The following is a 20,894-nucleotide window of genomic DNA, read 5'->3' on the forward strand; positions in this document are numbered from 1 at the left end:
GTTTGATTCGGCCCAATACCCGGGTTTTGCTCCTTAGTCGGGCCTCAAACAGGTCTAGTCACCCTAACTTGGACTCATCAATTTAGTTGACATAAAGATAGTAGTGTGCATAAAATTCATTCTCTAGATATTTCGTTTTTTTTTTTTAGGCCCCACTACCCAAATTAAGCCCTAAACCCCAGTAATCCTATATATAAAACCCTACACAAACTTTTCTACTTCATCACTCAAGTTTATATATTGTGTGCATTTTTATGTAGAGAAAGGGTGATATGGCTTCTTCCACCACCACCCCTCTCATTAATCACAATGATTCTCAACAATGGCCCGAACCTATCTCATATCGAACGGGTCGATCATCCACATGCAAATTAGTCCTCTCGGGCATAATCTTGGCCGGCATTCTTGTGTTTGCATCTTTGGTTCTTGTGATTGATCACAACCATATACAAAAACTACAAGATGGCCGTCAGTCTAATGTCACTAAAAGTTTATTTGAAACGTCGAATATTGATCATCGAGAGAGCCTTGATGAGAATGTGGTCAGAGAAGATGATAGCGTAGAATGGCAACGATCTGCTTATCACTTTCAGCCCGAAAAGAATTTCATTAGTGGTATGTATATGATCAACTGTTAAAAAATCTAGACCTATCTAGCTTTCATGTTAGATTAAAACTTGATAAAAAAATATATATATTTAACTAATTAAGTTTAATTTTTGTTTTTTTGTGTGTTTGTAATTATGATGCTTTTGTTTTTTTGTATCATATATGCTTTTGGCTTCTTGATAATTTTGGTGGATGATTTTGCTGATCGTCATTACTACTTCAGATCCTGATGGTAAGTATTCTTTTGTTGATTTAGTTTCCTTTTATAAGTTTGAAGTTAATTTGATTTAAATAACATATTTATTGAAATTTGGTTGATTGATATATGATAATCACATCTTATTGATATTGATACCAAATAAGTATTATAACAATCAAACAGTTACTTTGTCTGGATCTCTAAGAGAGGAAAGCCATTTGTTTCCATGGTCAAAGAGTTTTTCAACCAACCCTTAACAGATGTAAAATTCGCATGGAAGTTATATTAGAAATTGAAGCAATAGGCCTGGTACATTATTTAATATCAAGTTAATTGCCAAAGCGTTCTTCATTAGTACATAGACTGGTTGCAAGCACATTTTGGATGGTTTTTGTGTTTGTGGCAAAATAAGTGATTATTTGTATTTTATTAAAGAGAAAACATAATTTTGAAAAAACAGGTAATCACATGTAGTTTTTAAACACATAATCTATTTTATAAAAGAAGACACAAACACCCCCTTAGACGGTTAGACTTTTAGTTAGTTGAGACTTTTCATGAATATAATAGGCAATTTGTTTAACTCAATAATACTTAAACAATAGGCCATATAAAGGTATTGGATAACATATCAAAACTTTCTGTACTACATTTGTGTATAATAATGATCACAAAAGACGATGAAACGTGACATGGAATGTGTTTGGCTCTATTAGAAAGAAAAAAAGTAATCTAGACGATTATCATACATGTTGGCATATCTTTAACTCTAAAGTTGCAAAACAACAAAAAAGAAATATGATAAGTATTTGTGAACAATTTATTTTAAGTAATGATTATAGTAAGTAACTTGACACATGACATATTTGGTTTTATTAGGGAACGGTTTTAAACTTATTATCACAATTTGTTTGCATAGCTTTTAAACTTTGCAAAGATACAAAAAAACTCGATTAAAGTGTTAAAATACTTTATTTATCTATAAATAAATGTTTAAAATATACTAAGGCATTCTTGTTGGTTTACCATTCTAGATTAGTTCAAATTTGTAAGCATGTTTATTCAATAGATAGATTATTGGTTGTAATTGGCACAATTAAAATTAAATTGATGTTTATGAGGCCCGCAATATTGTTATATGAATGATTTTAGTCTAACGTTTTGGATTTAATTAGTTTAAAACTTGAGGAATACAATGTAAACAAAAAAAAAAAGAAACGATGTGTCTGTTGAAAGAATGTCTATGATTAACAAACTTCTAAATTCTAAAATTTTGGGATGTATAATGTATTACAGGTCCATTGTATCATATGGGTTGGTACCATTTGTTTTATCAGTATAACCCATATTCGGCTATATGGGGCAATATCAGTTGGGGTCATGCAGTCTCCAAAGATCTCATCAACTGGTTCGAACTTCCTTTAGCCATGGTTCCGGATCACTGGTACGATATGCAGGGGGTTATGACCGGTTCTGCCACCATCCTGCCCGACGGTCAAATCATCATGCTCTATACGGGCAATGCATATGATCTTTCTCAACTTCAATGCCTAGCAAAACCCGTAAACTCTTCTGATCCACTTCTTATTGATTGGGTCAAATATGATGGTAACCCGATCCTCTTTCCCCCTCCTGGCGTCGGGTTGAAGGATTTTAGGGACCCGTCTACTCTTTGGGTCGGGCCGGATGGCAAGTATAGAATGGTTATGGGTTCAAAACATAATAATACTATCGGTTGTGCTTTAGTGTACCATACAACTAATTTTACTTATTTTGAGTTGTTGGATGAGGTGCTTCATTCGGTTCCGGGTACGGGTATGTGGGAGTGTGTGGATCTTTACCCAGTATCAACGGAAAATAATAATGGGTTGGATATGTCGGATGATGGGTCGGGTAATAAGTATGTGTTGAAGCAAAGTGGAGATGAGGATAGACATGATTGGTATGCAATTGGGTCGTATGACCCGGTTAAGGATAAATGGTTCCCGGATGACCCGGAAATGGATTTGGGTATCGGGTTGAGATATGACTATGGAAAGTTCTATGCATCAAAGACGTTTTATGACCCGAGTAAGAAGAGACGGGTCCTTTGGGGTTATGTTGGAGAAACGGATCCTCAAAATGATGACCTCAAAAAAGGATGGGCAAATATTTTGGTAAAAATACTAAAACTTTACTTGTATTTGGAACATACTAATTAAAATGTGGTTTTTTGTTATCAAACCATAACTATTTTTCTGAATAAACGAAATAGAAAAGGGCGTTATTTATAAAAATAAACTGAAATCTAAAACATCAGAACTTCACAGCTACATGAGAGTAGTACTAAACGGGTGATTCTTTAAAAACTCTTCGTGTTGCAACCCTTTTTTTTATATTTACCGGGTGTGACAATCTTTCATTCAAAAGTATAGATTTTATAAACGTATTGTAAAAAAAATTTGTTTTTGAAGACAAAAACATACATTATGCAAAAGTTGATCACATGATACATTAAGACACATACAAACGACATTGATCTACTCATATATTGTTTTTTACTAGATGACATGATCAAGACATGGATGACATTCAAATTCATTACCAAAAATATTTGTTTTTACATGCTATTTTTATTTATATACAGAATGTTCCAAGAACTGTAGTGTTGGACACAAAGACACAAAGTAATTTGATTCAATGGCCGGTTGAGGAAACAGAGTCGTTAAGGTCTGAAGAGCACAATGAGTTCACAGATGTTGATTTGCGACCTGGATCAATCGTGCCACTTGACATATGCGAAGCAACACAGGTGACTCGTTTAGTTTCAAACGATAATTTTTTAACCAGGACCAATATATGAAACCAAATAGTTAGTACATCATAAGAAAGTTTTATTATATCACTAAAATTCATAAAATCTTAACATATATATATATATATATATATTAAAAGAAAGCTTTCACTAATAGAAAAATCAACTTCAGTACAAGAAAAAACAGTTTTTGTGATGACCAATGTCTAAAGAACTAGTTTTTCTTGTAGTCATTAACCTGGCCATATTTCATTTGGTGGCATAAAAAAAAGAAATTTTCACTAAAACAGTTTTTCCAAAAAAGATGTCACCAAAAGGTAATTGAGGCTCAGATTTGGTGACACTTTTGGTGCCTCAATAACATCATTGTTTCTTCAGTTAATGACACTTCTTTTTGCATAATATTAACATATACATTTTATTTGACAAAATGGACAGTTGGACATAAGTGCCTCATTCAGGATAGATGAAACTTTGTTAAGTGCAACCTTAGAAGCCGATGTTTTGTTCAACTGCACCACCAGCCAGGGTTCAGCCACGAGGGGTGTTTTCGGACCGTTTGGACTTGTGGTTCTAGCCGATGCGGCTCTTTCTGAACAAACTCCTGTGTATTTTTACATAGCAAAAAACACAGATGGTACCTCAAGAACTTATTTCTGTGCTGATGAATCAAGGTTGCTATTTTGTTCAATCATATATATACTTCAATTCCTATTTTTGTCAGATTTCTTGATTCTTTACCTAGCTAAATGAAATTTGAATTTATACAGATCATCAAGACTTCAAGATGTTGGGAAAATGGTGTATGGAAGCACTGTTCCTGTACTCCATGGTGAAAACTACAACATGAGATTATTGGTATGTGAAATTGTGAATCCACTTTTAAGAAAGTTAAAATCTTTAAACTAACTATAGTCTATATTATTGACTCATTTAATTACATATAACAAAGTCTAATTGTGTTGGTACAATAGAAAACAAATTAGCTCTTGAAAGTCATTAGAATCCCAATAATACCCATCTGCTAACAAAATCCTTATTCAAATTATAACCCTTTTGTAATGGAAATTGATAACCGTAACATAACTTTTGATTAATCTACCAATCTTTTGTATATAATTATATTTGTACAGTCTGTTATTCGAGTTGTACCAAATGGTACATTAATAAAAAATCTATGGTACTAATATGGGTTCCCTTTTGTAATAACCCTTACAGCTTCTCCTCCCATCTATACACATCGCCTCATCACCACCACCCACCAATACAGTCACATTTAACCGCTGCTTTTTTTAAGAGATACCGTTGTAATGTACGGGTGTATATACTTATGAATCTTATATGACTTGAATGCAGGTGGATCATTCAATAGTTGAAAGCTTTGCACAAGGAGGAAGAACAGTGATAACCTCTAGAGTATATCCTACAAAAGCAATCTATGACTCCGCCAAAGTATTCTTGTTCAACAATGCTACTGGAATCAATGTTAAGGCATCACTTAAAATATGGAAAATGGGAGGTGCAAAACTTAAGCCATTCCCTTTATAATTACATGGGATTCACCATGGGCATTTTTTTTTTTTTTTGTCATTGTTAATTAATCAAGCATGTTGTTGTTGGTGAAACTTCATAAATTTTCAATTTTCAATATATCATTACTATGTTATATACGGTTTCTTCATCTCCAATGCATCTGGTAGTCCCTCTTATATATTTTTGAAGGCTCAAAGCTAGCACAATTTAAGGAAGTTTCTTAATTACACTAGGGTGGGGGTGGGGGGGATTTGAGGAGGTTTCACCAAGTTTGAAAACCATTATAATTAATCTCTATATATAGGGGTTAAAGTTTCAGGGTTTATTCATTCATTGATGACAATTAGTTGTGAAAAAACCCTAACTAGTTTTTCCTTACTTTTCTCTCTTTGGGTTCGGTCGACATCAACAAACAGAAGGGGTTTTGGGTTTGCTTAATTTCGACTTCAAGGGTTTGTACACAAAGGGTTGTGAGTTCGTGATCGGGTACTAGCATACATACATAGGGGTGTCAAGTGTGTGATCGTAGAAAAGTTTTACTTTAAATTTTAAATAATAATAATCATCATTATTAATTATATTGGAAGCTAAGCTAAAAGGTACACATTCACTCATATACTTTGTTAATTATTATATTGCATATATGATTCTTTCTGGTATACTCGTGAATATGTTTATGATAATAGTTATGAATCCAAACATCTATAATATATGCAACATTAATAATGCATCTCCACATATCGTGGCTGCTTGTTGGTCTCGAGTTTTAGGTGTTAACTTCGTACTTAATTTGTTTTTGTGGTTTAATAATGTGTTTGGTTGTGTTTGTCTAAATCTTTTATTTCATTTTTTAATAAACCATCGATCAGTCCATTACATTCCGCATAAATTTCACATATATATTTATTAACTATGAGACTATAACCTACGACCAATAAGTTGATGGGTCATACTCATTACAAACCAATTAGTTAGAGTTAATATTTATATTTCCTTATAAACATCATAATATTTGTGTGTCAGTTATTTCATTCATGCTGATTCCGGCTGGTGGATATAAATTACTTTACCTTTTTTTTTAAAAACATATTTTTGATTAACATAATTAGAGTTAAAAATATATAGTTGAAATAAAGAGAAAATTACATTTTTGGTATCTCAATTTAACAATTTTTGCATTTTTAGTCTCTAACTCAAAAAATTGCAGTTTTCATACATAAAGTTTTATGTTTTTTTCAATTTTGGTACCACGTTCAAATAGCGTTAGATTTTGCCGTTAACGCCCTCACGTGACAAGCACGTGAGGGTTATTTTAGTCTTTTGACCTCATTTTTTTGAGAAAAATTACAGTTTTGATATCTCAAGTTGTCAATGTTTTCACTTTTGGTACCTTAAGTAGGCAACATATTTTTATTTCACTCTCCAATTTTCATCTCAAACATTAACATCTATCAAAGAACACATGCTCATAAATCAAGAAGCATGATTTTTTAATTTTTTTTACGGCTCCTAAAAAAACACCCAATGGTGTGTATCTATTCTTGAAATATTATACGTTGTTGGTGTAATTCGGGTGATTGTGGATGAACCGAATGCATTGGTGGATCGATGGCCAGAAAAAACTCATGTCGCCGGAAAATTCTCTCTGGTGGTGTATGATTTATATAAGAGATCTAAATCCTCTCACCCCTAATATTATATGTTGTTGGTGTAATTGCGGGTGATTGTGTTGATTTTTAAGTGTTTGTTGTTTGATAGATGCTAATGTGTGATATGAAAATAATAAAGTGTTAATGTGTTATAAAAAAATGTTGTCTACTTGAGGTACCAGAAGTGAAAAAATTGACAACTTGAGGTATCAAAAGTGTAATTTTTCTATAAAAAGAGGGGGTCAAAAGACTAAAATACCCCTCACATGCTTGTCACGTGAGGGAGTTAACGGCAAAATTTAACGCCGTATAAACGTGGTACCAAAATTGAAAAAAACACAAAACTTTAGGTATGAAAACTGTAATTTTTTGAGTTAGAGACTAAAAGTGCAAAAATTGCCAAATTGAAGTACCAAAAATGTAATTTTCTCTGAAATAAATAAAGTGAGTTTTTACCTTGGAAAAATCTATCAGGATTCAAATCTCACTTCCTACATTTGTAGGAGTAGATTATTAGGGGGTTTTCGAGAGTTTTGGCCTTCATTCCAGATATGCATAATTCAAGCTCCACATACTGCCTAATTGAATATCACTATGGTGTCTCGAATGTTAACTGTAAACTAATAACTATCAATTCGTTGTTAAAGAAAAAATTGTAAAAATGAAAAGTTTGACTAAATATATTATGTTAGTATTAATTAAGATTTAAGCTGTAAGAATCGTCATTTCCATGTTAAATTTGTGTAACTTTTAGTGATGGAATGTAATTCTCTAAAAGAAGACTCTTTACTCTCGGAAAATGTTCGATTATCGATATGTCATCTCCTCATATATTGCTCATAACAGCTTTGGATATCATTGTTGTGACATGTTTTCTAAATTTCTCATGATCCACAACTTTTCATTTATCAAGTAGTAAAATTGTACGATCTTAATCTAGATGAAGATCGAAATCTTAAAAATACTGTAGAGATTCATTTTCAATTATTTGATCAAATCTTAAGTTGTTACAACAATTAACTAATGACAAACTTGTTTATGGTAAAACTGCTTTAGGTTTAAGATTCTTTTATACTTTATAGTTTTGTTGCACTATATGAAAACAAAGTAAGTGACGGGAACTTTTTCCCGTCTCATGTATCGTTTTAGTACTTAGAAACCACACCTCATATAACTTATGCCCGATGATTCACCATTTTCGTACATTGATCATAAGATATAATTTCTTCATTTGTGTTTGACAATTTTCGAACCTTTGACCTGCAATCTTTATTTATGGGCTAATGTGGTCACATGATTATGATACCATTGGGTTCATCCCTTTGATATGAACGTATAATCAAAAAGAGGAAATGAAGGTGAGGTTGTCTCAAAACCAACTTGGGTAAAATATCTCTTAAATCTAATTTTTTTAATATTTTTTTTACAAAGTAGGACCACTTATTTATTAATGGGATAAGTATCCTCGAATGTAACAAACTTTGGGCAAATGTCTATAGTAGGAAATAACTAAAGTTTTGTGTATTGTATGTAAACAACTTTAAAAAATGTTTATTGTATGTAAGAAAACATACGTGACAACCATATAAAGGTATCACTTGTTTGATTTTAATTGGTTGAATACATTTTCTTACATACAATAAACATTATTTTCGAGTTGTTTACATACAATACACACAACTTTAGTTATTTACTACTATAGACATTTATTCAAAGTTTGTTACATTACAAGATACTTATCCCTTTATTAATTTGTAAAAAAACATTAAAAAATTAAGATGTGGGAGAGTTTTTCATCTAAATTGGTGTAAGACAACTTCACACTTGCTGTTCAAAAAAAAAAAAAGACAACTTCACACTTACTTTTACCAAAAAGGAATTGATAATCGTACCAAATATTTTAATAAATCTACCATAATTATGCATTATATATTTATATTGTTTGTTATATCAGTTATCAAGTATGATGTATTAATAAAAATATGTGATACAAATATGTGTTCTCTTCCCAAAAACCTATAAGTTTGACACAACAAATGGTTACTTGGAAATTTAGTTTTAGACCCTAACAAAACTTCAATTCAATAGGCTTCTGATTGATGATAACGCGAAAGGATATCATGGTCAATATAGTTGCATTATTATTTGATGTTTAGGCTAAGTTATTTCGTGTACATTAGAATGTTTCACTTTATCAAGATTTACAACGCACATATCAACTTCCAAGGCTTTGCTTGTTTAAGTGAATCAAATATATACACACACATACATATTTGTGTTTAGATTTTGACTACACAAACAGAATTAACGGTGAACAAATTAATGTGATTGTGCTTGTATCTAGTCATGATTAATTTCATGTCTTATATTATCGGTCTACTCATGTCCACAGTCGACAAATACCTTAATTATTATATTAATTCCATTAAGAGCGAGTTGTGAGGATATGCAAGGTTGTTGAGATAGTGTCCACTCATGTAATCCTATTGTAATTGTAGTCTTGTAGGGTTTAATGGTAATTTAAGGGAATAATAGACACATTGAGTAGAACCAAGTATAAAAGTGTTTAATTTATTTGCTTTTCTTATAATTGATTATTGTCGTGTGTTGATTTCTTTGTCATGATGATAATCGATCCCAACATATTATACACCATAGAATTAGGGAAAAGTATTCCGAAATGTAATTAATTATAACCAAATATTTATAGTAGGAACAAACTACAACTAATTTCAAGTTGTCAACTCTTGTGGTTTTGGACATTGTATGTTAACAACTCTTGTGGGTTGCCACGTATACCATGTTACATGATTTGGACAATTTACCAAGTTATCAATATACAATGTCCAAAACCTTAGTTCGTTTTATATCCATTTGAGCATAGTTAATTACATTTTATGATACTTATCCCCATAGAATTATTATGCATTTGTCTACAACTAACTTCAAATTATAAGGGACACTACTATATATCAAATGTCCTTTGTTAACCTAAAATAGTGATTGATATCAAGATGTTCAATTGCTTAAAAGTTTTATCATAACTAGTCGCATCATACAAGAGACATCCATAAATTTGATTTGTTCCATCCAAACACAACTTCAACCAAATCCTAATCTTCCATGCATGTATACTTGTATCATAAACAGTAACCACACACCCTCTTCAAGTTTGTACATTTTGTAGTGTGTAATTAAATAGAATAATCACTATGGCTTCTGTCAACACTCTCTTTAATCAAAATGATCTTGAACATCCACAGAAAGCAACCAAGTACAAAGTTATTACCAGTTTCTTTGTTGCCATGCTAATCCTTTCTTCTTTGGTAATTATAATTCATAACCAACTACAAGAGCCACAAGGTGGCTACCAGTCCACCTCCAACGCTTCATCATCACTGGATATCGGGTTGAAACCTTTGTCAAGACGGACAATGTTGTTGGAGAAGGTTGCAAAAGCTAATGATAGCATAAAATGGCAACGATCTGCTTTTCATTTTCAGTCTGATAAGAACTTCATGAGTGGTACGTACATACTATACGTAACTATTTTCAACACAATTATAAACCAACTAATTCCAAAATGTAGTGAAAAATCATCTTAAACCTATTCCTACTAATCCTTTTTTCAACGCCTCACAAAACCGAAGCCTAGAACTCTGTTAGAGATGACCTAATGGCAAAATGCCACCACATGCTAGCCCAACCAAGCCATACAGAGCCTAGGCCCAGGAGCACCAATTCCAGGAAAAACCGAGCCGAGTTTTAAACCTCGGCTACATATCGTAAAACCTGGTTGACTCGCCACGCAGACCATGGGTCATTGGCATCCTACCAATCCTTTTGATAATTAAATCAAACACATGCATTTAGAGAACTCGGTACTAGTAACTATATGTCTCCAACTAGTACAAAAGTTCATTAGGATTTTGCATTTCTCATCACAAAAGAATTAAGAACCAAAAGAGTAAGGTTTTTAAAATTAAGAGTAAATTACATTTTTTTCCCTTAAGTTGAGACGTTTTTCACTTTTCGTCCTGAAGTGAAAAAATATCAACTTTTACTTTAAAGTTAGCAAAATTTTGCAAAATTTTGCAATCAAGGTTCTTCCATTAAACGGGGTTCGTTTTTGACCTTTAAAGTGTGCATGTGCTAAACACATAACACATGAGGGTATTAATGTAATTTTTTCGTTAAACATGAATGACTAAAAGTGAAAAACGTAACATGTTTAGGGTCGAAAATTGCAATTCACTTTATTTATATATATAAAAAAAATTAAAAAAAATAAAACCCTATTTTTTTAACAATCCATTTGCTTCTATATTTATCTTCCACATTAACCAATAAATCAAAATCTAAAAATCAATTGTCTGAGCAGTGGTCAAAGTCCGACAAAGAATATACGGACTATCATCATATATATACAAATTTATATGTACATCCAAATCTAAAACAACTCAAAAATCAAACACAAATCATATCTAGGAAATAAACAACCACATATGTGGAGATAATCCGCCGATGTTGCAAGCCGGAAGTTGCAGCCGGCGGCGTCACTATCACCACTATCGCCGCCTCCATATCCCCTACCATCACCACGTTTCTTTTTCTTGATAAACATAGTGATTATAGAGATTGTGGTTATTATAATATTGTAATTATTTAGTGAAGAAAACTGAATAGAAAAAAGAAAAAAAATCTGGAAGTAAGGTGAATTTACATTTTTTGTTATTAAAGTTGACACGTTTTACACTCTTAGTCCCTCGTGTGTAAAGAGAATTGACATGATATCCTCCCGTGTTTAGCACGTGCGTATGTTAACGGCAAAAAACAAACGCCGTTTAGGGGAAGGATCTTGATTGCAAATTTTTACCAACCTTAAAATAAAAATTGACATTTTTTCAATTAAGGGACGAAAAGTGAAAAACATGTCAACTTGGCAATAACAAAGAATGTGGTTTTTGCAATACATTTGCTCAAACCAAAACTTACATATATTTTTAAGTAAAGGAAGTATATAAATATGGAAAATGATATATGAGGTTAACATCATCTTTGTTAGATGATGTTCACTTACATACTCACTAACATCAATTTTTACATATGTTAAAAAGCCCCCCATGAATTTTATGGCTTGTGAGAGCAACATCATCTTAGTTAACATCATTCAAGTTATCCCCATATAAGTAACTTATGTTTTGTTTGGAATTAATTACGAGTATTTATTTTCTAATGCATGTCTTCTAACTTATTTATCATGGTTTTGGCATTCTGGTGGATGATTTCTTTGATGTGCACTTCAGATCCTGATGGTACGTATTGCATTTCAAATCCAGCACCTAAAACTTATAAAATTGTGTGAAATAATATTTAACCTGTTTTAAAAGGTTTAACACTTCACTAAAAACTTTTGATCACAGGTCCATTATATCATATGGGTTGGTATCATTTGTTTTACCAGTATAACCCATACTCAGCCATCTGGGGCAATGTAACATGGGCTCATGTAGTTTCCAAAGATCTCATCAACTGGTTCCACCTCCCTTTAGCCATGGTTCCGGATCACTGGTATGACATCAAGGGTGTTATGACCGGCTCTGCCACCATTCTTCCTGATGGTCGTATTATCATGCTCTATAGTGGTTCAGCCTATGATCTCACTCAGCTTCAATGCCTTGCCTATCCTCTTAACCATTCAGACCCTCTTCTCATCCATTGGGTCAAATATGATGGTAACCCTGTCCTTTTTCCTCCTCCTGGTATCGGGCTCAAAGACTTCCGGGACCCATCTAGTCTGTGGATTGGACCCGACGGTAAGTACAGAATGATCATGGGCTCAAAGCAGAACAATACTATAGGTTGTGTCTTAGTTTTCCACACCACTGACTTCATTCATTTCGAGCTGTTGGATGAGGTGCTCCATTCGGTTCAAGGTACTGGTATGTGGGAGTGTGTTGATTTGTACCCGGTGTCCATAACAGAAACATACGGGTTGGATATGTCAGATCATAATTGGTTAGATGCTAAGTATGTGTTGAAGCAAAGTGGTGATGAAGACAGACATGATTGGTATGCAATCGGGTCATATGACCCACTTAAGGATAAATGGTATCCAGATGATCCAGAAATAGACTTGGGTATCGGGTTGAGATATGATTATGGGAAGTTTTATGCATCAAAGACGTTTTATGACCCGAATAAGAAGAGGCGAATCCTGTGGGGATATGTTGGAGAAACAGATACGAAAAAAGATGATCTCATGAAAGGATGGGCAAACATTTTGGTATACAAAACATTTATTTTGTGTTAAAGTGTAAAACAATTTTTTCCCAGAAGACATTTTAAAGAAACCAGTAATTTCGAAAACTAAAAATAGATGGTGAAAGTAATTTAAAAGCCAGCACAATTCTCATTTTCTACTTATGATAGAACAATTGATGCTAAGGTTTTTGCTACTAACAGTATATTTTTCTGTCGAATATATCTACAGAATATTCCAAGAACCGTGGTTTTGGACACAAAGACTCAAACAAATCTGATTCAATGGCCTGTCGAGGAAGTGATGACATTGAGGTCTAAAGAGCATTACGAATTCAAAGATGTTGTGTTGCACCCTGGAATAGTCAAACCTCTTGATATAGGCTTGGCCACACAGGTAAAGTTTCTTTAATAAAAGAGCTAGTAAATCGAAACAAATACTGGTTATACTAACTTACATTCTACTGGGCAATGGTTACAGCTGGACATATATGTTTCATTCGAAGTAGATGAAACTTTGCTGTGTTCAACACTAGAAGCCGACGTTTTGTACAACTGCACCACAAGTGATGGTGCGGCTACGAGGGGCGCCTTGGGGCCATTTGGGCTTATGGTTCTAGCAGACGCAGAACGTTGTGAACAAACCCCTGTCTATTTCTACATAGCAAAGAATACTGATGGTACTACCAGAACTTATTTCTGTGCTGATGAATCCAGGTGGGTATAAGTTTCCTTTATTTCTTCTACTTTTGTCTTTTGTCTTCACTTTACTTAATTCTCCATTAAAATTAAAATAATGCAGATCATCAGAGCTTTTAGATGTCGGCAAAAGAGTATATGGTAGTACTGTTCCCGTACTCCATGGTGAAAACTACAACATGAGGTTATTGGTATGTTATCCTTAAAACTAAGTGTTCAAATGAAACTTTAACCTGTCAAGCCAAACCGAACCATATTCAAACCAACGGTTTGAATATAACCACGGTTCAAATCCAGTTGGTTTATTGTACCTTCTTTCTAGTGGTTTATTTTTGGTTTTCGAATATGAGTGTGCCTCTGTACATACACACATGTGCATACATACATATACACATTCTAATGAACCGTACTGAATGCAGGTAGACCATTCGATAGTAGAAAGTTTTGCACAGGAAGGCAGAACGGTGATATCAGTTAGAGTGTATCCTACAAAGGCAATCTATGAAGCAGCCAGAGTATTCTTATTCAACAATGCCACTTCCATAACTGTGAGGGCCTCTATCAAGATTTGGAAGATGGGGGAAGCAAAACCTAAACCTTTCCATCCATAAATGGATTTATCAAGGACATTGTCGTAAATTCTAAGCCCGTATATCAAATTCATGTTTTTTTGTGTGTGTATAATCTATATGTGGTCTACGTTTGTTACAACTTATCAAGCAAAACTATTAGTACGCTACGGAATTCTGTTATATTTTACAACTCTGTATAGAAATTTAGAAACGTGTGCGTTGTTGTGCCCTGCAATCATCTAACAAGACTGATTTTTTATAAAAAGGCAACATATTAATAATAGACAGAGCTGTTGTAGTAAAAGGGGCGTTAAATTGTATCATATTAATCATCAGTCTATAATGATACGAACTTTTTGTAACTCAATACAGGTTTTCTTGAGCTGCACATGTGAATTGCCGTGACAGATTTTAAAGAAAGAAAGAAATAACAAATTGATATGGAACATGAGGAAATTGTTGTTCATTAACAAAACAACAGTGCAGTAATTTTCAATCCACTCAATGGGGATAAAAAAAACTTTACCTCCTTTGTAACAGTTACTCCATCTTCTTGGTAGTCATTATCATTCCTCTTCTACATATTCTTGATTTAAGTCTATTAAAAACCGTCTTTCTACACCCGAGGAATTCGATGATGAATCTTCAGAAAATCTTTGTGATGCTATCGACTCATCGGATACTTTGCGAGATGCTATAGACTCGTTGGAAATAACATTGGTGCTAGATGTTGAAATTACGCTTGGAGGTTGGCTGCTGAATTGCATAATATGATCAATCGAGGAAGTTTGTTCTTTTTTACAGACATCTAGAATGTGTTTGGGTGTGCGTTTTTTCAGGTGGGTGTGCCAATGGTTTTTTATTTCGTTATCACTTCTTCCCGGTAACTTTGCAGCTATGGCTGACCATCTTCAAAACATCACAGAAAGTTTTATAAGCATAACCCAAACAATTTCTTTACCCTGTCTAATCTTCCATTATTAAAAGATGCAGAAACCATATTCGTTTTGCTAACATCATCACCACATTATGCTATCTAAAATTGATCCACATTAAGAATTATTTTCTTGTTCTTTATTTTGTCTACCTAACTTTAGGTGTTGCATCCACAAGTCTTTATACGTATCAAAAACTATATTTGATTTTTAGTCACATTCTCTCGTCAATCTAACGCCATTTGGCTATAGATTTAAGATTTACATAATTTGATACAATTGGTAAGTTAATTTATTATACAGCAAATTAACTATTTTACAAGGAAAATGCATAAATAATCACCAAATCATTTATCATATCCCTTCAGGCCATAATCTATTATGCAACAAATTATATACTCTGATCAAATCAACTAAAGGGTAAAAGTGAGATTGGTTAACATACCTATTTCCCATTTCTTTGTGATACTTATCGATGAGATCTTCCTCTTCTTTACTAAAATTTCCACGTTTCACAGTCGGTCTTAAATAATTCATCCATCTCAATCTGCAACTCTTTCCACATCTAGCTAATCCTAATTTTCAGCAAGAATAATTTCATCAAAACACAATTTACAAATTTTAAAATATAGATATATCAAATCAAATCCAACACCCTTTTACAACTACCCCTGTTTCGAATCATAACACCAATTTCTCCCCATTTTTCACAAACATGTTGATCTTCTGACTCAACTGAATTTTTCCTTATCTCAATTTTTTTTTTTAAATTCCTCATCTTCAAAACCAACTAGACTACCAAATCAACAAATAATTCTCCCCTAAAAAAAAAGGAGAAAATACACACGCATACAAAATGACATTGAAACCAAAAACAATATCAAATTAAGCCGTCTATTGTCTATTTGACTTTTCAACCGACTGTCTGCATCCCGGACCATATCATGTCACACTAATATCAAATTATAAGAAAACAATAATAATAAATGATCATAAAGGAATATATAAGAAAAATGGAGCAACTGGGGTTAAAGTGTACACACCAGCATATTTAGGAAGTTCGCGCCAATTCCAATGGCCATAACGTTGAACATAAGATCTTAATTGATTATCTTCTTCTTCACTCCATGCTCCTTTTTTTATTCCATTTTTATCAACACAAGGTGCTCTCACCATTTTCACTTTTTAACTTCTTCTCTCTTTTTAGATCTATCTATATCTGTATCTATAGGTTTCTATTTTTTGTTTCTCTCTTTAACTGACTATTTACTATTATTGTTGTTTATTTCTTTCTCTCTCTCTCTCTCTCTCTCTCTCTCATCAGCTGCTGCAGTGGTTGGCATGGTGGGTGATCAGTTCAAAGTCTTTAAAAGGTTAGTTACCAATCAACATCTATTATTTTAATACAAAACATATTTACAGTCTAACTACTTCTATGTTTCATTGCTAGACAATCCTTGCCTTGTGTTTTTCTCATGTTTTCACTTTTGGTCCTTGGTTTTTTGGATTTATGTTTTTTTTTGCTAACGAATAAAGTCCGACTATTTGAAGTAATCCAATGACGAAAACGTCCGCGAATGTAGACAACACTGGATAGTTTAACCTACCATGTAGCTTCATTCTTTAAATCTTTCCAAAAAAACCAATTTGATGATTAAAAATATTGTCATCTACAACAATTTTCTGTTTCAGACAGCTATATACTATACAGTAAATACGTGTAATTGTTGTAATATGGTAAATTTTTGTTGTGAATATATCACTTCTTTTAAAAATATGATTCATGCGTAAAATTTAAATGTCTTGTCAGTTTATGGGTATATAATTGTCAAGAAACAATTTTTTTTGGCAATATGTGTTTCTTTGGTTTCTTTACCTACTTTCCTATCTCAAATATATTTGTTTCAACATAAAATTTAGTCAACTATGTTTGCTTGTCTCTTAGTTAATACACTCTTAATGGATATTATAACTTATAAGAGTTGTGTTTAAGCATATCCTCATTTGGTTAGTCTCACCAAACTATACCGAAATATTTGACTGTGTTTTTTTTTTCTTCTTTTGTGTTTGTATATACATGCACACACCTTTTTTTGGTTTTGCGAAAAACATGGATGTTATTAAATTATGTAAAAGTATGTGCATATTCTGATATTCATATACGGACTACTACCTTAATCATATAAAATGAAGTGACCGATACTTCTTTTGTTTTGTGAAAAACATGGATTATATTAAATTATATTTTATATAATATGCATGTTCATATACGGACTACTGTATTGATCATGCCAAAGATCTTGTCTCAGATTGGCATAAAGAGAAATTTACTTTAGTATTTGGGATTAGGAGGTGATATTTATACTAGCACTTCTAATAATTATACCATATTTGCGTACCACATATGGGGTGAACAAGTTCTGACCAAAAATGAACGTTCAAAACAAAAAACTGCAAAATCTATACATTGTGGTTGTTAACCAAAAATAATATAATGGTACTAATATCACCGCATTTTAAGAATTATTAGTTGAAGTTTTGATTTATTCATTTTTATATGTAGAAAAATTATTGAAAGTTAATAGTTTCTTGTGAAAACTAAAAAGTTGTGAGATAGAAAAGTTGTAAGGGTAAACAAGTTTGTTGAGCATCGAGTGTCTCTACGCTTAGGGGGGAGGGAGTGGTCACCCAACTTCTCCCAACACTAACCAATTAAATCTTTTCACCTCAATTTTTCCTAATCTTCCTCCATCTTCCCCAAATCACTGGTGGCACTTTCCCCCATCTTCCCCCAATCTCCACCTCATCATTTCTTTTTCATTTATTTTTAATACCAATATAATTTCAAAAAATATATAAACTAAAACATATATATATATATATATAAATACAATCAGCAATATAAAAATTTAAAGTACAGGGGTTGATTTGAAATAAAAAATAGTTTACAAGGACCAACATGCAATTAATATAAATAAATAAAATAATTTACAGGGACTAAAATATAATTAACAAATAAAAATAAAAAATAAAAAAGTAGAACAGATTTGGTCGTTTTTGCTTCTTCTTCTTCATGGCTAGACATATACATATACATATAGTCATATATATACAACTCCATTGATCAACTATATATAAAAGAAAATAAAAAATTAATCATGGCCCCTATCTTTAACCAACTAATCAATCTCACTCTCTTTCTCTCTCTCTCTCCTTCTTTCCTTTCTCTCTCCTTCCCCCCATCGGGGTTCTTCACCGAAAATCATCCCCTCTCTCCTGCGGTTAAACACCGGCGGCGGTGTGCCCGCCCGGCCCCGCGACCTCTTCCCCGCTTCCACTCCCTCCCTTCTTATAGCATTGAGTTTGGATTGATATCCTTATCAATTTTGAGCCTATATCATCTTTCTTATTAATCACTTTTATTATGTGGTTTAATAAATTTGTATTGATTAGTTAAGGCTAATGGTGTTCATCCGATCAACACTCTTAAGTTTCCAACCATATATTATATTTTAGGGCTAAATGCGTCAGAATGCAGTCAACTAATCCTGAAAAGTTATTGTGTGCACGAACTCTGGGTCGGCTTTATTGTATTCAGGAAACTTGTTCAAGAGTCCCAAAGTAAACAAAAGTTACCGGGTAAGAAGTTAACCGGTCACCACTTTCACATTGACTCGTTGACTGCTTACGTGGCATGCACACAATAACTTTTTTGGATTAGTTTATGCATACAAAAAAAAATATATAAAAATAAACAAATTTTATGTGAAGTAACTAGTCCCACGTCCGTTTTATGTTTACGATAAACATAATTGGATTGATTGTTTTGGCTTCCTAACAACAATATTAAACTCATTTACGTTACCACCGTCTCCTCACCATTCAATTCACACTCCTATTTATGGTTCTATTCCATTTTTTCAAATCCTCCGGTTTCGATCTCTAGATACTGATTAATTTTAATCAAGTCTCCTAAAACTGATTTATTCTAATCAACAGGTTAGTTTTAGTTCTCTCAATTTTGAGTGATGCGTAATATATATTTTAGCATCAGTCCATAACATTTTTTTTTTTTCGTTTTCTAAGTTATAATCTTATTAAAGCTTTACATAATTTGAAGAATAAGTTTAACTGTTGTCTACTTGTCTATGCATAGTAATTTTGTTTATACATTTGCTTCTACCCATTAAGTTCAGTTCTTAAACTTTTATGTATTCTCTTGGTGATGCAGATAAGAATGGACATAGCAACTATGAAGTTGTTAAAGCATCCAAATGTTGTCTGCCAATACGAGGTCCTTTAACTTTCGTGTAGCATATACGAGGTCTTTTAACTTTTTCTAAATGAAATGAAGTTCATAATGAAATTCGTTAATGATATCTCAATTGTTTCAAGGGGTCCTGCTAAATATATTTAAGTGCAATAATATGTTGTGTTGGTAGGTCTTCGGTTCCATCAGGTCATAGGGAGCAAAGCAAGATATAATATCACACCGGAAATTGTCACAGGAAGGAGCTTTTTGATAAAATAGTAATATCAGTATTAAATGACAAAAGTGATATAATAAAGATATCAAACACTTTTTTTTCTTCTCCAACAACAAACCAAATACTTTTTCTAACACTATTCTAATGCGCCTAAAACAAACAATCAATTTCAATTCCTCATCAATTTCAATTCCTCCCAGACGTGCAACGCACACGCTTTAAACCTCGTTTATATAAAGAATTAGACTGATTAACATATTGACCCGACTAATTTAATCACATTTTTTAAATTTAAATACTAGAAATTTATTTTAAAGATTAAACTTCAATAAAAATTAATTTACATACCTTTTAAAATCTTAGAGTGTTACTGAGGGTAAAATCAACTCTCGCATGTAGCCTATGGTACTTTCATACCATTTTTTGTAGGCTCACTTTTGCACTAATAACATATATAAATGCATAAAGACTGTCATATGTAGACTATGATACCATCCTACGTACCAATTCATAGAGACTCACCTTCATGCTAATGAGCACATATGGATCCATATAGGAATAAACACACACGCCTTACTTGTGTAGACAACAACAATAGCAACTACTTAGGCCTTAACGTCAAATCGATTGTCTCACACGGAATCCATCATCATATGGTAATCAACCTAACACATATATAACTGTATGCAAGAGTACTCACTAAAGTTTTGGCTTATCCTTTAAGTTGTTTCCTTTTTTATAAGTGGTTCTGGAAGTGGAAACAAATTGAGGCCCTTGAGATATTCGAATTGAATTTTGATTTGAAAGCTTTTTTGCATTAACGAAAGAGTAAGTAATGTTCTTAGATCCCGTAGTGGCCCTTTTTGTTCTTGTCTCTAAATATTTCATTTTGGTAAAAATATTATAATGTTAAGTGTTAGAGTCAAGAAGTCTTTGAATTTGTAATTATGATGCATCTATATGGAAAAAATAGTATTTTGCCAACTTGGATAAGTTTAAGTAATTGACTCATTTGATGGTTTGAATGTGATTTAAAGTATATACTAATTGAGGGCAACACCAAAGTATTACACTACTTAATTAAGGAAATTAATTAATTGCGGATTTTGAGAAGAGTTATATGACTTGGTTTTTTATGGGAAGTGATAGTCATACA

General features: G+C 32.7%; 3 protein-coding genes across 3 annotated transcripts; 2 read left to right on the forward strand and 1 right to left on the reverse strand.

The window, feature by feature from the left end:
- Nucleotides 1–272: 272 nt before the first annotated feature.
- LOC122586939 (beta-fructofuranosidase, soluble isoenzyme I-like) lies at nt 273–5,150 on the forward strand. The gene is made up of 7 exons (XM_043758971.1): nt 273–615; nt 833–841; nt 2,105–2,964; nt 3,435–3,599; nt 4,041–4,276; nt 4,373–4,460; nt 4,959–5,150. Exons 1-7 carry the CDS (start codon nt 273–275, stop codon nt 5,148–5,150), a joined length of 1,893 nt encoding a protein of 630 aa, XP_043614906.1.
- A 4,846-nt stretch (nt 5,151–9,996) lies between these two features.
- On the forward strand, nt 9,997–14,438 carry LOC122587999 (beta-fructofuranosidase, soluble isoenzyme I-like). The gene is made up of 7 exons (XM_043760146.1): nt 9,997–10,309; nt 12,091–12,099; nt 12,208–13,070; nt 13,278–13,442; nt 13,527–13,762; nt 13,848–13,935; nt 14,164–14,438. The coding sequence occupies exons 1-7, from the start codon at nt 9,997–9,999 to the stop codon at nt 14,353–14,355; spliced, it is 1,866 nt and encodes a 621-aa protein (XP_043616081.1). The 3' UTR covers nt 14,356–14,438.
- Nucleotides 14,439–14,609: 171 nt separating this feature from the next.
- Nucleotides 14,610–16,598, reverse strand: LOC122588926 (transcription factor MYB4-like). The gene is made up of 3 exons (XM_043761144.1): nt 16,295–16,598; nt 15,697–15,826; nt 14,610–15,225 (listed from the first exon to the last, which is right to left on the reverse strand). The coding sequence occupies exons 1-3, from the start codon at nt 16,425–16,427 to the stop codon at nt 14,883–14,885; spliced, it is 606 nt and encodes a 201-aa protein (XP_043617079.1). The 5' UTR covers nt 16,428–16,598; the 3' UTR covers nt 14,610–14,882.
- Between the last annotated feature and the right edge of the window lie 4,296 nt (nt 16,599–20,894).

The sequence above is a fragment of the Erigeron canadensis genome, chromosome 2 (genome assembly GCF_010389155.1).
Source record: "Erigeron canadensis isolate Cc75 chromosome 2, C_canadensis_v1, whole genome shotgun sequence".
NCBI classification, from domain to species: domain Eukaryota; kingdom Viridiplantae; phylum Streptophyta; class Magnoliopsida; order Asterales; family Asteraceae; genus Erigeron; species Erigeron canadensis.

What these genes read in the sequence shown, in the direction of transcription:
- LOC122586939 (XM_043758971.1), top strand. Translation starts at nt 273, where the DNA reads ATGGCTTCTTCCACCACCACCCCTCTCATTAATCACAATGATTCTCAA. An exon ending in AAGGATGGGCAAATATTTTG is followed by an intron (nt 2,965 to 3,434) that starts GTAAAAATACTA and finishes ATTTATATACAG; the next exon opens with AATGTTCCAAGAACTGTAGT. An exon ending in TTCTGTGCTGATGAATCAAG is followed by an intron (nt 4,277 to 4,372) that starts GTTGCTATTTTG and finishes GAATTTATACAG; the next exon opens with ATCATCAAGACTTCAAGATG.
- LOC122587999 (XM_043760146.1), top strand. Translation starts at nt 9,997, where the DNA reads ATGGCTTCTGTCAACACTCTCTTTAATCAAAATGATCTTGAACATCCA. An exon ending in AAGGATGGGCAAACATTTTG is followed by an intron (nt 13,071 to 13,277) that starts GTATACAAAACA and finishes ATATATCTACAG; the next exon opens with AATATTCCAAGAACCGTGGT. An exon ending in ATATAGGCTTGGCCACACAG is followed by an intron (nt 13,443 to 13,526) that starts GTAAAGTTTCTT and finishes CAATGGTTACAG; the next exon opens with CTGGACATATATGTTTCATT.
- LOC122588926 (XM_043761144.1), bottom strand. Translation starts at nt 16,427, where the DNA reads ATGGTGAGAGCACCTTGTGTTGATAAAAATGGAATAAAAAAAGGAGCA. An exon ending in CGAACTTCCTAAATATGCTG is followed by an intron (nt 15,827 to 16,294) that starts GTGTGTACACTT and finishes GCTGAAAATTAG; the next exon opens with GATTAGCTAGATGTGGAAAG. An exon ending in CACAAAGAAATGGGAAATAG is followed by an intron (nt 15,226 to 15,696) that starts GTATGTTAACCA and finishes GATGTTTTGAAG; the next exon opens with ATGGTCAGCCATAGCTGCAA.